This window comes from Musa acuminata, chromosome BXJ2-5 (assembly GCF_036884655.1).
Source record: "Musa acuminata AAA Group cultivar baxijiao chromosome BXJ2-5, Cavendish_Baxijiao_AAA, whole genome shotgun sequence".
NCBI classification, from domain to species: Eukaryota; Viridiplantae; Streptophyta; class Magnoliopsida; order Zingiberales; family Musaceae; genus Musa; species Musa acuminata.
Window position 1 is genome coordinate 45113664 of NC_088342.1, and position 12808 is coordinate 45126471.

Below are 12808 nucleotides of genomic sequence, written 5' to 3' on the forward strand. Positions count from 1 at the left end.
TAGTTTTGATTATTTCCTTTGTTTTTTAAAACTTTGAGCTCTTTGTCCATATATTTTAGAGGGCTAATTATATATTACCCTTATAATTAGTTATATTTAGTATCGAGATTTTTATACTTTTAAAAGTTATATTGAGATTTATATACTTATACTATAGGGAGTTAAAAGATAATTTTACAAGATTAAATATTAAGAAAGAAAAATTTTATTAGATTAACGAGGTTAAATTTTTTACTTTCCTAACTATAGGAATCTCAATATATCTTTTGAAAATATATGAATCGAAATGCTAAAGATAACTAATTAAAAAAAAAAAATATATAATTAGTTTGATTTTAGAGCTAGTAGTAATGATAGATTATTTTCGGATCATTTCTTCAAATTATTTAAATTACTTGGACAATTAATTTGAACTATTAATGTCCAAATCACTCAACATTTTATCATCATAAAAATTCATGCCAAGAAATATGAAATTGTATGCTTATTACTTGGTATCAATTTAACTATATTAATTTTACTTGGTCGTGACTTGGTTCACAAAACCACGAGCCCCGTCGCGACGCATTTGACCTGCACCTTATCCGTCAGTCAACTGAGTCAACACGGTCCAGTCCAAATGCCTTGTTTGTTCCAATCTGCATTGTAAAATCTGCCTTCTAGCAGCATCATCGTTTGGCCACGTATCCTGCAAGCAATTCAATGCCGGCCTTTTGGCCGTTCGATGTGACCGCCTCCTTAGATCCGATATAAGTTGTGCAGGGGAAGGTCCGTCAGACGAAGACAAATTCCCCCACGGTGCCCTTTTGGACACTCAAACTACATACGGCTTCTCTCTCCTTCTCTCACTCTCGCATTCTCTCGAACAGTTCGCGGTAGCTTCGATGGCAGACACCGATCCGCCGGAGCCACCATCTAACGGCGGCGCAGCTGTACCGACGGAGCCTCCCGCGGGCCCCTTCACCGGTTCCAAGCGGCAGCGCCGCCCCAGCGTGCGCCTTGGGGAGATAGGCGATCAGCCCGCTGCAATCCCCTCAGATCACCACCTCCGCCGCCATAAGCACTGGAAGGTCACTTCTACTGCCCCCGGAGACCACACAAAGCCCCGACCCTACCACCATCACGCCGCCTACAGACACACTTCCAAGACCCGCCACCTCACTGCCCTCGCACCCGGCGAGGACGATGGCGCCGACATTTTCCCTCCTCCTCCGCCACCGCCCATGTCCGATGACGGTGCCCTCCTCCCTGTAGATGATAACGTTGACCCCTTCGGCGCCGGGGGCCGGCGGGTTAACCGTGATCCGAAGTCGTGGCGGGGCGCGAGGCGGGTGCGATCGAGCTGGGTCTCCAAGGCCGACGAGGGCATGGAAGGCCCCGACTTCAAAATGGGCGGTGGCGAAGACGCCGCTGATGATGGATTCCCAGAGGGGTCCGGTAGCCCGTCGGAGAGGAACGACAGGAGGGCGGCTAGGGTTAGGGTTTCAGAGAGCAGGGATGCGGGTGTTGCTGTCGAAGGAGATTTCCCCTCCGAGACGGATGGCGGAGATTGGAACGACCGGAATGGGCTGTGGCGATCCGGGGAGGACGGTGGGGTGCGGTCATGGCTGGAGGGATTGGGGCTCAGCAGGTATGCCCCCGTGTTCGAGATACATGAGGTAGACGACGACGTGTTGCCGCTACTGACGCTGGAGGATCTGAAAGACATGGGAATCAATGCGGTTGGATCGAGGAGGAAGATGTTCTGTGCCATACAGAGGCTGAGGAAGAACATGGGTTCATAAAGTGGACTATGAAGTTTGATGAGCAAGGTGACAATGCATTGAAGCAAGAATGGATCTTCGGTGCCTGAAATAATGCTGGTGATCTCTAACTTAAATTCTTCTTTCAGTATTTCTTGGAACCATATCACCTTGCTTGTTATAAGCTAGTGTCTTGGATCCTTGTATATCTAATGCTGTTTCTTCTTTCATAAATACTATGAGAGATGCCTTCCTAATGTAATTTGTTGACATTTTAGCTTCTTAAGTCTTTTATGAAAGCACCCTTGAAATGTTTTTTTAGTAATGCCAAAATTGGAATAAAGTAAATCATTGTATGGAAGAAGGTTTAGTATAAGAATGAAAATTTGTCAACTATTTAGATTCATCATTTTTGGATCAAATGTCACTAATGTGGGTGCTGGCAAAGTTTTGTTGGAATTACTTGTACTTTTACCCAACGAGTTTGCTGTGTGGTATAATGTGTTTAGTGGCCAATCTACGATTTATTAATTTGGCATTGTTATTGTTTTGAAACTTTTCATAGTTATACTCCCACCTATAATATCCATTTGAAAAATATATGCTTTGTTGGATGGTGCACTGTTATTTTTATTTCATGACCAACTTTTGTCTTAGTTATAAGCCTATGCTCACTTGTTATTGAGATTCTTTATAGTTCAGTCAATTTATATCTGCTCCTTTAAAAATGAATGCTTGATATATGCACAAAAGTGGTAGATGTAAGAAGATAATATGTTACATTATTATAGAATATGAGTAAACAGCTGAACTTTGAATGAGATACAAAAGTGTCTGCACTTAATATAAAAGTCAAGTAGAGGGATAAGCTTTACTCTAAATTTTATTTTGAGTTTCTGATAACTAGCTTCTTCTCATATCTTGTAACTGGGGAAGCTTTTGTAGGAAAGTTGTTAAAGCATGTATCAATGGCTATTATGGAAATTTAGATATAATTTGATAGATTATCGAATGACCATGTTGATTTCTTCATCAAAGTCCTTATAAGAACAGGGAAAATTCAATTTACTTGTAGCTGGTTTTTATGTGGCAACTACAATTTTTTAACAGTAAATCAAGTTTGTACTGGCTTCTCAAACAAATAAATGAAAAGAACTCTTTTTGGAGATTCAAGAGTCAAGACAGTAGTTAATTCTTTCTCTCAAACCCTCATCAGTGCTCACCTGCTCCTTTCTTTTAAATTTTGATGACTAACCTAATATATCACTTTGAACTTAGTTCCAAAAAGTATGAAATCTTGTGATCTCGAAAATTCTTGGGTGTATAATTAAAATATATGTATAAAGGATCCTGGAAGTAAGTAATATAGTTTTCTTGGCTTTCTGTTTTAGTAAGGAGGGGAGTTAGATAAAGGTTTTGTTCATGAACTTGAAGCAGGACAGTTAAAGCAGAGAAGGATGTCAAGAGTGTTGTTTTCATTGTCGTATGCTCCTTAGGTTAAAAAGAAATCAAAGCCTTGTAAGACCAGCTATATTTTTATGATTCAAAATGTTTGGCAGTTAGGAATTTTCCAAGATCAGGAATGTGTGGAGTTGCTTGAAAAGATTGAGAAAAAAATATTGACATTGTTAATGAGTAGTTAAGAATAATTCCTATTGAGTACAATAAGAGAAACTTGTTTAAGGTGTTTGGTCTTGTTCAAAGTTGGTGTTTGGTCTTGAATATGACAAAATGTAACAATTTTGAACTGAAGATAGTACTTTCAAACCAAGTTCTTCAAAAAATTGGGATCAGCTTGGTTATGTGATTAGATCAGGTGGCCAATGTTTTGGCAAAAAATGATGATCTAAAAACAATATATAAACATAAAAATTCAAAAAATGGGAAAATTGGAATCATATATGGTAATGGAAAGTTTAAAAAATTTAATTGATTAATAAAAAAAGGTATGAGAAAGATTTTTATTAAAATAATTAATAAGCATTTGAAATTTTTTGATTCGGTTCAATGACATTCTCAAGCTGTTGTTTAAGTTGATGCAGTCCGATCTTTGACCTCTAGTCGTAAATGTCTATTAACTTTGGTTGATTAGTAATGGCATAGGTGTTTCCAGTTGAACTGGAATCAATGAGCTTTTGAAAAACAATTGTTGAACAACTTATGTCTATATAGATTCTGTGAACCAGAAAATAGAATTTTTGCTACACTGTACACATTGGCTATAGCTGTGGCAGGAAAAGAGAAAATGAAGTGGAAGATGGCATCGTTGGCATATTTGACCACCTAATTTGCATTAACTAACACATGGTACACATGTTCAAGAAAACTTATCCGTATGCATGAAAAGAAATACATTCATGTATATGCATTACATAAATCTATACACCCTTTTGATTAAGATATTAATGATATGTGACATACTTATTTATTTATTTATTTTGTTATATCTAATTACTTTTACTTTGACAAAATGTAATACTATGTGTACAAGTGTTTTTTATGACAAAATTTTAACATTGAAATATTAATTTTCCAAATTTACTATGGAATTTTCACACTATATACATATTGAGGCTACAGCTTGGGCCTTGGGGTCAGTTTATTGTCTGGGATCACCTATGGTATTGGGTAATTTGGAGCATACAAGGAATACACAGCAAAAGATGGTAAAATAGGTAGGATGAACAGGAAGAACAAGGCTTATGAGTTGCACAATTGTTTTCTCTCTCAAATGGAGCCCATTTGTGATGCCTGTAAACAAGCCAAAGAGCCTCTCTTCTATAGGATACTGTTCTGCTCTTATTTGGACTCCTCAGAATTTTTCGGATAGGAATCAATTGCCAATGGGATATCTTTTTTTCTTTTTCCTAGTTCACCTATCTTGAATTGGAAAAGTTTGAGTCAGTCATGATTTTGTTTATGCAAACGAAGTTACAAACCTTGGAAAGTGAGAGGCTATTTGGCCTTGACTTTTTCATCAACTCTTGCAGTTGAGGAAATTGTCACATTTTTTATTGTAATTATTAATTTGTTGCATGGATGCAGCAACAACAATGTACTGTAGCGATTTCTGTTCAGAGGATTCAGCTTCTGTGATGAAAATGTCAACCATACCATGCGTAATATGACAAAACGGGCATTGGTTGTTTTAGACATTAGTTTAAAATAGTCCATAGGCTATTTGAACTATTAGATACTGAAAACATATAACAGCCTAACATGAAGGTAGATGCAAAAGATAGAATAAGAAAGAATAATACATGGCTTGTTGTTCAAAGATAGAATATTTCTCAAACTGATGTAAAGTGCCTTTAACGAGTTGCACAAGCCCTGTGCCACGGAACACTCTTCTACTCATACTATGGCTTCTTGGAACCTAAAAAGTAGGATGCCAGCTGTAGAAGCCTGCCATAAAAATGAAATAAACTGACAGCCTGTGCAAATGTTGAAAGCTATCTGGTAGCAATCATCGAAACCCTTCAGACTTAAGAATTTAAACTGTTGCAATTATTAGGCTGATCACTGTAGAAGTATATAGATATTGGAGAAGCTCATGGTACATTTTGTCAATAGTGTCGTCTGTATCTGCTCATATTTAAAATCATTTAAATTTTTGTGACCAATTATCCTGAAAGTTTCACTTTACACACATCCCTCTAATTTCCAAGTAGGCCTAATCAATTACTGTCCATCTTTTTACTGCTCAATATATAGAAACTATAGGGTTTCTTTCCATATTCATGAGGGCATACACTTTCGTCTTCACGCCTACCTTGTATTTACTTTGTATTTGTGAATCCTTCCTGCAAGTTGCCTAATTTTGCTCCTGCTTGAGATGGATGTTGCTATCTGGTCTTTTCCAGTTTTTGCTGAACTGTGTCTTTGTTGTCATATGAATATGACTGAATGTTTAATTACGAGCTATAAAGCTCGGAACTGCTATGTTCATCGGAAGATTGTAAAATGACTATGTTGTCTTCCTGTTCGTTGATTACCTGCATATCTCATATGTGTGGTGTCATATTCGGACCTATATGTTGTTTGCCAGTGGAGACCCTCTTTAGTCGATAGTTTCTTTTTTCATGTCTTCCACATTGTGTAGTTATCGGTGATTGTTTTAGCTGTTAGAAATTATCTTGCATATCAGAAAGTGCATGTGTACAAATTTCCAGTTATACATTGTTTTTCTGACCAAATATGGCTTTCTGAATCCTCTAATTGCTTCTTTTAACATCTGACCTGCTTTAAATCAGATCAGAATATTCATTAATTGAGTTGAAATCGGTATGAGGAATATAGGTAACCAAATTAAGTTGGGAATGAGTTTGGATAGCTAAATTGTTAGCCAGGTTGGGGAATAGGTAGAACAAATTCATGGTTATCTTACTTGCTGTCTTTTCTGAATATTCTTTTTAAGAGTTCACAAGGATTAATTGTGTGCTAATATAGGGCATACCAAGGTGAACTAGAATGTTCCTAAAGAAGGTCATTTATGTTAATTAGCAGCCTATAATTGCCTGAGGACTGGTGGCATCAAACAGAGTAATGTTCAGAAACTGCTTAGAAAAATGATTTAGAGAGTGGAAAGGGAATAATTGGTGCACATTACACATTGTAAAGGAGGATAGTCTTTCTAAAAGCTTTCTTTTTCTGCATAGGGTGGATGTCTTGAGACCCTATTAAGTATTAAAGCACTCAATAAGATTTCACATCATTAAATTGTTCCAACAAATAGTAAGTGACACATTAACGATAATAAAATGCTCATTTTGATATTTCAGTATTAATATATAATAGTGGGATTATGTGACATTAAATGCATTTGTGAATAGCTCTTCATTATTTTCACGTTTCTGGCATGCTTTCCGGTGATTCACACTTCAGTTCTCGAATGAGCCACATCAAATCTCTGATTCATCATTACTATATTGTAGGACTGATGGAAAGTTTTAACATCTTTCAAGCCATTCTTTTTTATCCATGTGTATAGAGAAGCTAGTTTCGATGGTAGCTGAATGGTTTACTATGACAGGAATAATGACCGAAATTTAAATAGGGTACCTTCTGCTATTTCTATCTTTCTCTGATTTATGCTTCGAATTTGTCCACAACATTTTGTAGTCATCTTTAATCTATGATAAAAAAAATTCTAATAAAATTGCTTATATATAGTCTTTTAGAATAATTATTTTTTGCATCTATCCCTCTTGATTTAGGGTTGTCATGTATATATATATATATATATATATATATATATATATATATATATATATATGACTTTAGAAACAAAGTGGCTCTCACAATGTGAAGATTTAGTATTTTAATTTTATTGAAATATTTAGGAAAGTAAAATATTTAATCTTGTTTCTTCTCATGTTATCGATTCTGTTAATGAAAATATCATACATGCTAAGGGTAAATCAAAATGAGACAGAGTCAACACATGTTCGGTGATAAACTTTATAATGTTTTCATCAATAAAATTGATGATGGCATAAGAAACAAGATTAAATATTTTATTTTTATAAATATAAAGATATAATTTTTAAAATTAAAAAAATAAAAAAAATCTATAATTAGCCTACCGACTTCTGAGCTAATACAGGTCAAATACACACAAAATCCACCATACACATGAAAATAATCTAAACCAAATTATTTTGGCCAAAAAGCTACCTAAATGATTCTACAGGTATGCATGATTTTATTAGAAATCATGCCACTTCCTGATTTTAGCTGACTAATTCATGATCGAGTACACTTATTTTCGGCCTCGGTGATGATATCATTGACTTTGGGTGATGTTTCACGTTACTTTTGCACCCAAAATAGCACGAGGAACGCATGCATGCAGAAATCGTGGAGTTCTCCCGGTCATCGCCGAGCGAGCGTGTTCACTGTTCGTTCTCTTTCCGCGCTCTCGCCTGCCCCGTTTTCCTCGTGCCATCCGTCTCCTGCCTATTCCTGCTTCCTCCTCTAAATATCTCTGTCTTCTTCCTCGGGTGCTCGGAACAAACTGGAAGAGGAAGAGGCGGCGGAAGATGTCCGGTACCATGGTAAGAGCCTCCGTGGAGCACGATTTCTTCGGCATCGGCGGCGGTGGCTCCTCCAAGAAACCCACCATGGGGAGAATGAAGTCGTTCCGCGGTAGTCGTCACCTTCCTTCCGCTCATCGATCTTTCTCTCCCTCTCCTTCACGTAACTTCTCGATCGACCTCGCTCAAATGAGTATCTTGTGATCCGTCTCAGAGATCCATGGCGAGATCTCGAGGATGAGTCCGGATGTAATAAAGAGCGTGATCGCCGCCTCCAGCACAGCAGTGGAGAAGACGAAGACAGCTTTCGCTGCCGCCACGACGCGGCTGCCGGTGCCGAACCCTGATTCTTCTTTCAGGCATCCGAAGATGGACACCGCTGCTCCTGCAGTGGTGGCTCCACTCACCATCTTCTACAACGGGGCCGTCACAGTGTTCGATCTCCCGCAGGATAAGGTCGGTCATCTACAGTTCCTTCCTTCCATCTTCATCCGAAACATAAACAAGCTGGTGAACAGGCCGAAAACATTTTGAAGCTGGTGGAGGCAGAGATCATCGAGGGAGTTGACGCATCACCCACAGAGCCGGTGGCAAGCCAAGAGCAAGATGGAGGAGGTAAGCTGGCCGATCAACCCACACAGTACTAATCCATGCATACCATGCAAACAAAGGCGAGGATGAGAAGCCAGGAAACTAAGTGTTCCATTCATCTGTTCTTGGGCAGACCTGCCAATGGCGAGGAAGATGTCGTTGTTGCGGTTCCTCGAGAGGCGACAGGGAAAGCAAATATATAATAGTTAGAATTTACGATTTTATTATGTAAAAAAATTAATATTTATTTTTCTCTCCAAAGAAAAAACATATAATCAAATATTTCATTACCAAATGTCATTATCATAACATTTGTGAGTTACAACTACAACACAATTGCCTATCAAACCCAACAAGCTACAGAAAGTGAGGCATCTAAAGAAGAAGATAGAGAAGCACAGAGCTTGGATCAATCACTGTTGCTTAATCTGCTTCTACAGACCGAGGACATGGCACATACGAAGAGGAACAGAAGAAACCCTACGTAGGAACAGGCAATGGAGATCTCAGTTCTTCCACAGAACTTCTCGTAGTATGGGCACACCTTCGTCCACCCAATCTCATCATTCCCGTACTTCCCCACGTAGCCGATCGCCGCGGCCGCCGATGCTGCGGCCATCACCAGTCCCAGGTTCATCTGCAGTCCCAGGTTCAGATGACAAGCAAATCTCGAAGAGACCTTATGGCGTTAAATGTTATTGGGAACATGGAGTTCAGCATCACCAGATCAAATAGGTTCAGCATCCATCCCTCCACCATATGGGCAGCGAAAGGGAGGGACAGCACCGAGTACCCACATGCAATCGCATTGCCGATCACAAAGAACCTGTGGAAGGAAAGAAGATACGAGAGCTCATAAAATAGAAAGAGACGGGCACCGATGCCAAAATGGAACGCATCCGAAACGACGTCTCACGGACTTGAAGGCCGGCGAGGAATTGTAGGTGGCCTTTATCTCGAACCCGGCGACGTTGCTGATCTGCTTGTTGAACCCCATCAGCGCCGCTGCGACGAGGGTGGCAAGAGCGGCCGACGCCTTGCAGACGACATGGATCTTGAGGTACTTGCCACGGGCTCTCTTTGTTGCCTTCTCCTTCTGCTCCCTCTTCAGCGAAGCACTCTCCATGGAAGAACCACCAACGGTGCATGGATCAGGACGAATGCCACGAAGAGACACGAGGGTTGGAGACAGATTTATAGGGAGGGATTGGTGCAGTGGTAACAAACTCGGATCAGTGACTCGGAAATCTCGCCGGCGATTCACGCACAGTTGGCGGCTGGAGAGTAGAGAAGGAAGGCCGGGTTGCCAAATCAATCGAAGCCCACGTAAGTACGTTTCCTCATCGGATTGGAAGACCAACATCCCACGCATCTCATCATCCTCCTCGCCTCACTACAACTGTTGCCATCGATTGCTTCGTCCTATCTCACCGATGTCAAGCTCTATCCATATTGCCATCGGCTTTGGTAAGAGCTCTCCTTTTTCCATGAAAGGAAGGATTACAACCAGACAACAATAATGGCATATTTCTCCTTTATTATCATTACAATTTAAGCTGATGTAGAAGATTTATTGGCCTGATTTGTGATCCACAAGGCATGCATTGGAGGGGTCATATTTCTTTGGTTGGGTTGGGGAAGCTTAATGTATTACAATTTGTATCATAAACTCTGATTTTTATGGCAATTTGGGTCCAATATTACAATTTAAGAGTATAAATTCAATATATATGTTATATAGTAAAATAATTTTTTCACTTAAATTTCTTATCTCCTTAATCTTAATTTGCTAGATAAAACCCGGGAGAATCGGACCTGGGTAGACCTAATCCTTGGTTTAACTTAACTTGCAAGTAAATCTTAGTCAAGCTAGTGTAGGAAGTGGGTGTTTTAAATATTTTTCAAAAACTAATCAATTAAGATCAAAATATATTTGTAATTCAAACAATTTATTATAAAATTTATATGATTCAAATATAGGGTTTTTTTAATCGGTGTTCACTCTTTATGTGTTCTCTTTAATTATACTATTTCTTTTTATTGTCTGTATATATAACGATCGGTAGTGTGGCACAAACAAGAATATTGATACGACGCTAAAATTTGATAACCATGAGCTTAAGACTAATCGTTACCATGTAATTATAGTTCTGACGGATTGATGTATATATAATGATCGGTAGTTCCGACACAAACAAGAATGTTGATTCGATACCAAAATATGACATATTGATGGTCAGATGACTTATGTAATTGTTATCAACTTTAATCATAGTCTTGACTTCGACTATTTTATCGAATCCTTTGAGCTTCTATTGATTTAAATATTAGAGAAATCTTATCGCATACATGTAGTTTTTGTAAGCTTTGTATGTGAGAATCTCTAACTTCCAATACTAATAATAATCAGAGTATTTTTCTTTACACCATTAAAAGTGGACATAAGGAGAGGATATTATTTAATTTGTAAGATAATGGTTTTCCTCAAGATTTAGAATGGATTATGATATACGTTTCTTATGCATTAATATCAATCGTATGGAACGAAGCCTTATCCATTTTTCCTTGTATGGGTGACCAAATACCTTTTAGAAGAAATTGATGAAAATTGCAGATTTAGATTTCATTTCAACCATGAATGTAAAAAAACCATCTATATTTTGTTGATGACAAAACATTAAGATTACAAGTTTGCATTCAATCCAAAAATTCATTAATGTCTTTCGAGTCATTCACTTCACACAAAAATTAAGTTCGCATTTTGAACACAAGCAAAATGTAATATTCATGAATTAATTATATTTTTATTTTTTTAAAAGATAAACGATCGACATGAGATTCAAACTCGGGACCTTATAATATATTATCAAAATATTTATCGATTAAGTCAGTTAATACATTCAAAATATGTTGGATGAGATTACGAACCCTCGATCTTTTACAAAAATATGTCGTCGAGAACCATTATGAGTGGCTTGTAAGTCTCGCATCGATGACTCCTTTACTCTCCTCTTACAAAGCATACGAAAGACGTCATGAATGGAATAAACCCATGTCACTTTTTTGCCCCGTATAAATACGATACGAGGAGGAAAAAACTATCTCGATTACAATACATGTTCCAAAAATATTAAAACATATGCTATTGATATTATACATATTTTTGCATAATTTATTCACATCGGTAAGGAAAATTGTTGTTAATTGAAATTGGTTGGATAAGGATTTACAGTGTTATTAAGAGAAATAATTAAAATCTATAAGTGAGCAAGAAACATTTTTCCCAATGCAGTAAACTAATGTAATCTCTGTCATCAAAAAAGGAGTAAGAGATTTAACTATATTTTAGAGAGATTTTGATGTCTAATATCCACTTGCATATTTCTTTTGGATGCCAATTAGTTGAAATTACTTCTATTTTTCCTTGAGATAAAGAAAAAAGGAAAACAAAGAAGAAGAAGAAGAAGAAGAAGAAGAGAGAGGCATTCATGACCGTACGTTCACCTGTCGAACACCTACGCTTCTGCTTGTCTCGTTCTCCACTCTACAGATGGAGAGAGAGGTCGAGGTCGGCGGTGGTGGTGGCGGCGGTAGCCGAGTTCTCGGCCGCTGGGTAGGAGGGCGGCGGCACTGAGACGGGACGTTGTGGCAATAAGCCGCCGAAGTACGGCAGTCCCCCGCCATGGCTCGGCACGGCCGGTTCGAGGAAGACGGGCACGTGAGAGGTGCGCGGTGTGAGGTTGGCCATGTAGTAGGAGGCGGCAGGCTTGCGGCCCGCGGCCGCCCGCTCCTTCCTGTGAGCGTTCTGGTGACCGCCGAGGGCCTGCGATGTGTGGAACCGCCGGGAGCAGTAGGCGCAGGGGAACATCCGAGAAGGTGCGGCTTCCGCCGCAGGCGGCAGCCCCACCATGGTCCCGACCGGAACCGCCTCCGCCGGCACCTTCAAGAAGTTGTAGTAGCCGTTGCTGCTTGGCTCTGACATTGAGAGGAAGAGGGACCACAGAGAGACGATAGACTCTACGCAGTGGAGGTTTTACGGAGGGTTTAAGAGAGAGAGAGAGAGAGAGAGAGAGAGAGAGAGGGGTGGAGGTTTTGATGTGTTCTTTACGTGGAGCTGATGGTTTGGTGGATGTGGAAGTCCAGAAATGTCCCTGGGCTTGATATCACCTATGCAGCTCTCAGAAGAGCAACCGTGTGTTTGGGTGAAGTGGGAGTTCTTCAAACTGTGTTTACATATATCATTCATCCAATTTTAGAGAAATTTTTTTCTATTTTGAAAAATTATCTAAATTTTTAAAAATTTTCCATCTCTTATTTCATAAATAATAATTTTGCTCTTAGCCTCTATCGAACCCACCTTCGCATCTGTCCTGCACCACCATTATCTCCATGGATCTCATCGGTTTTTATCGGACTCGTCCGACCTTCACGTGAGGACGG

General features: G+C 39.0%; 4 protein-coding genes across 4 annotated transcripts; 2 read left to right on the top strand and 2 right to left on the bottom strand.

The window, feature by feature from the left end:
- Positions 1-769: 769 nt before the first annotated feature.
- LOC103986024 (uncharacterized) lies at positions 770-2148 on the top strand. Its single transcript, XM_009403888.3, has one exon. The coding sequence runs from the start codon at positions 885-887 to the stop codon at positions 1782-1784; it is 900 nt and encodes a 299-aa protein (XP_009402163.1). The 5' UTR covers positions 770-884; the 3' UTR covers positions 1785-2148.
- Positions 2149-7691: 5543 nt separating this feature from the next.
- LOC135611884 (protein TIFY 9-like) lies at positions 7692-8589 on the top strand. The gene is made up of 3 exons (XM_065107532.1): positions 7692-7889; positions 7992-8233; positions 8296-8589. The coding sequence occupies exons 1-3, from the start codon at positions 7784-7786 to the stop codon at positions 8422-8424; spliced, it is 477 nt and encodes a 158-aa protein (XP_064963604.1). The 5' UTR covers positions 7692-7783; the 3' UTR covers positions 8425-8589.
- Positions 8590-8629: 40 nt separating this feature from the next.
- LOC135611883 (CASP-like protein 1F1) lies at positions 8630-9611 on the bottom strand. Its single transcript, XM_065107530.1, has 3 exons — positions 9289-9611; positions 9092-9194; positions 8630-9005 (listed from the first exon to the last, which is right to left on the bottom strand). The coding sequence occupies exons 1-3, from the start codon at positions 9492-9494 to the stop codon at positions 8778-8780; spliced, it is 537 nt and encodes a 178-aa protein (XP_064963602.1). The 5' UTR covers positions 9495-9611; the 3' UTR covers positions 8630-8777.
- A 2301-nt stretch (positions 9612-11912) lies between these two features.
- LOC103986049 (zinc finger protein KNUCKLES-like) lies at positions 11913-12350 on the bottom strand. Its single transcript, XM_009403921.2, has one exon. The coding sequence runs from the start codon at positions 12348-12350 to the stop codon at positions 11913-11915; it is 438 nt and encodes a 145-aa protein (XP_009402196.2).
- Positions 12351-12808: the final 458 nt, after the last annotated feature.

Excerpts from the sequence above, each read along its gene's own strand:
- LOC103986024 (XM_009403888.3), top strand. The coding sequence starts at position 885 with ATGGCAGACACCGATCCGCCGGAGCCACCATCTAACGGCGGCGCAGCT.
- LOC103986049 (XM_009403921.2), bottom strand. The coding sequence starts at position 12,350 with ATGTCAGAGCCAAGCAGCAACGGCTACTACAACTTCTTGAAGGTGCCG.
- LOC135611884 (XM_065107532.1), top strand. The coding sequence starts at position 7,784 with ATGTCCGGTACCATGGTAAGAGCCTCCGTGGAGCACGATTTCTTCGGC. Across the intron at positions 7,890-7,991 it reads GAGAATGAAGTCGTTCCGCG|AGATCCATGGCGAGATCTCG; the intron begins GTAGTCGTCACC and ends GATCCGTCTCAG. Across the intron at positions 8,234-8,295 it reads TCGATCTCCCGCAGGATAAG|GCCGAAAACATTTTGAAGCT; the intron begins GTCGGTCATCTA and ends GCTGGTGAACAG.
- LOC135611883 (XM_065107530.1), bottom strand. The coding sequence starts at position 9,494 with ATGGAGAGTGCTTCGCTGAAGAGGGAGCAGAAGGAGAAGGCAACAAAG. Across the intron at positions 9,195-9,288 it reads AATTCCTCGCCGGCCTTCAA|GTTCTTTGTGATCGGCAATG; the intron begins GTCCGTGAGACG and ends TTCCTTCCACAG. Across the intron at positions 9,006-9,091 it reads TGCTGAACCTATTTGATCTG|ATGAACCTGGGACTGGTGAT; the intron begins GTGATGCTGAAC and ends CTGGGACTGCAG.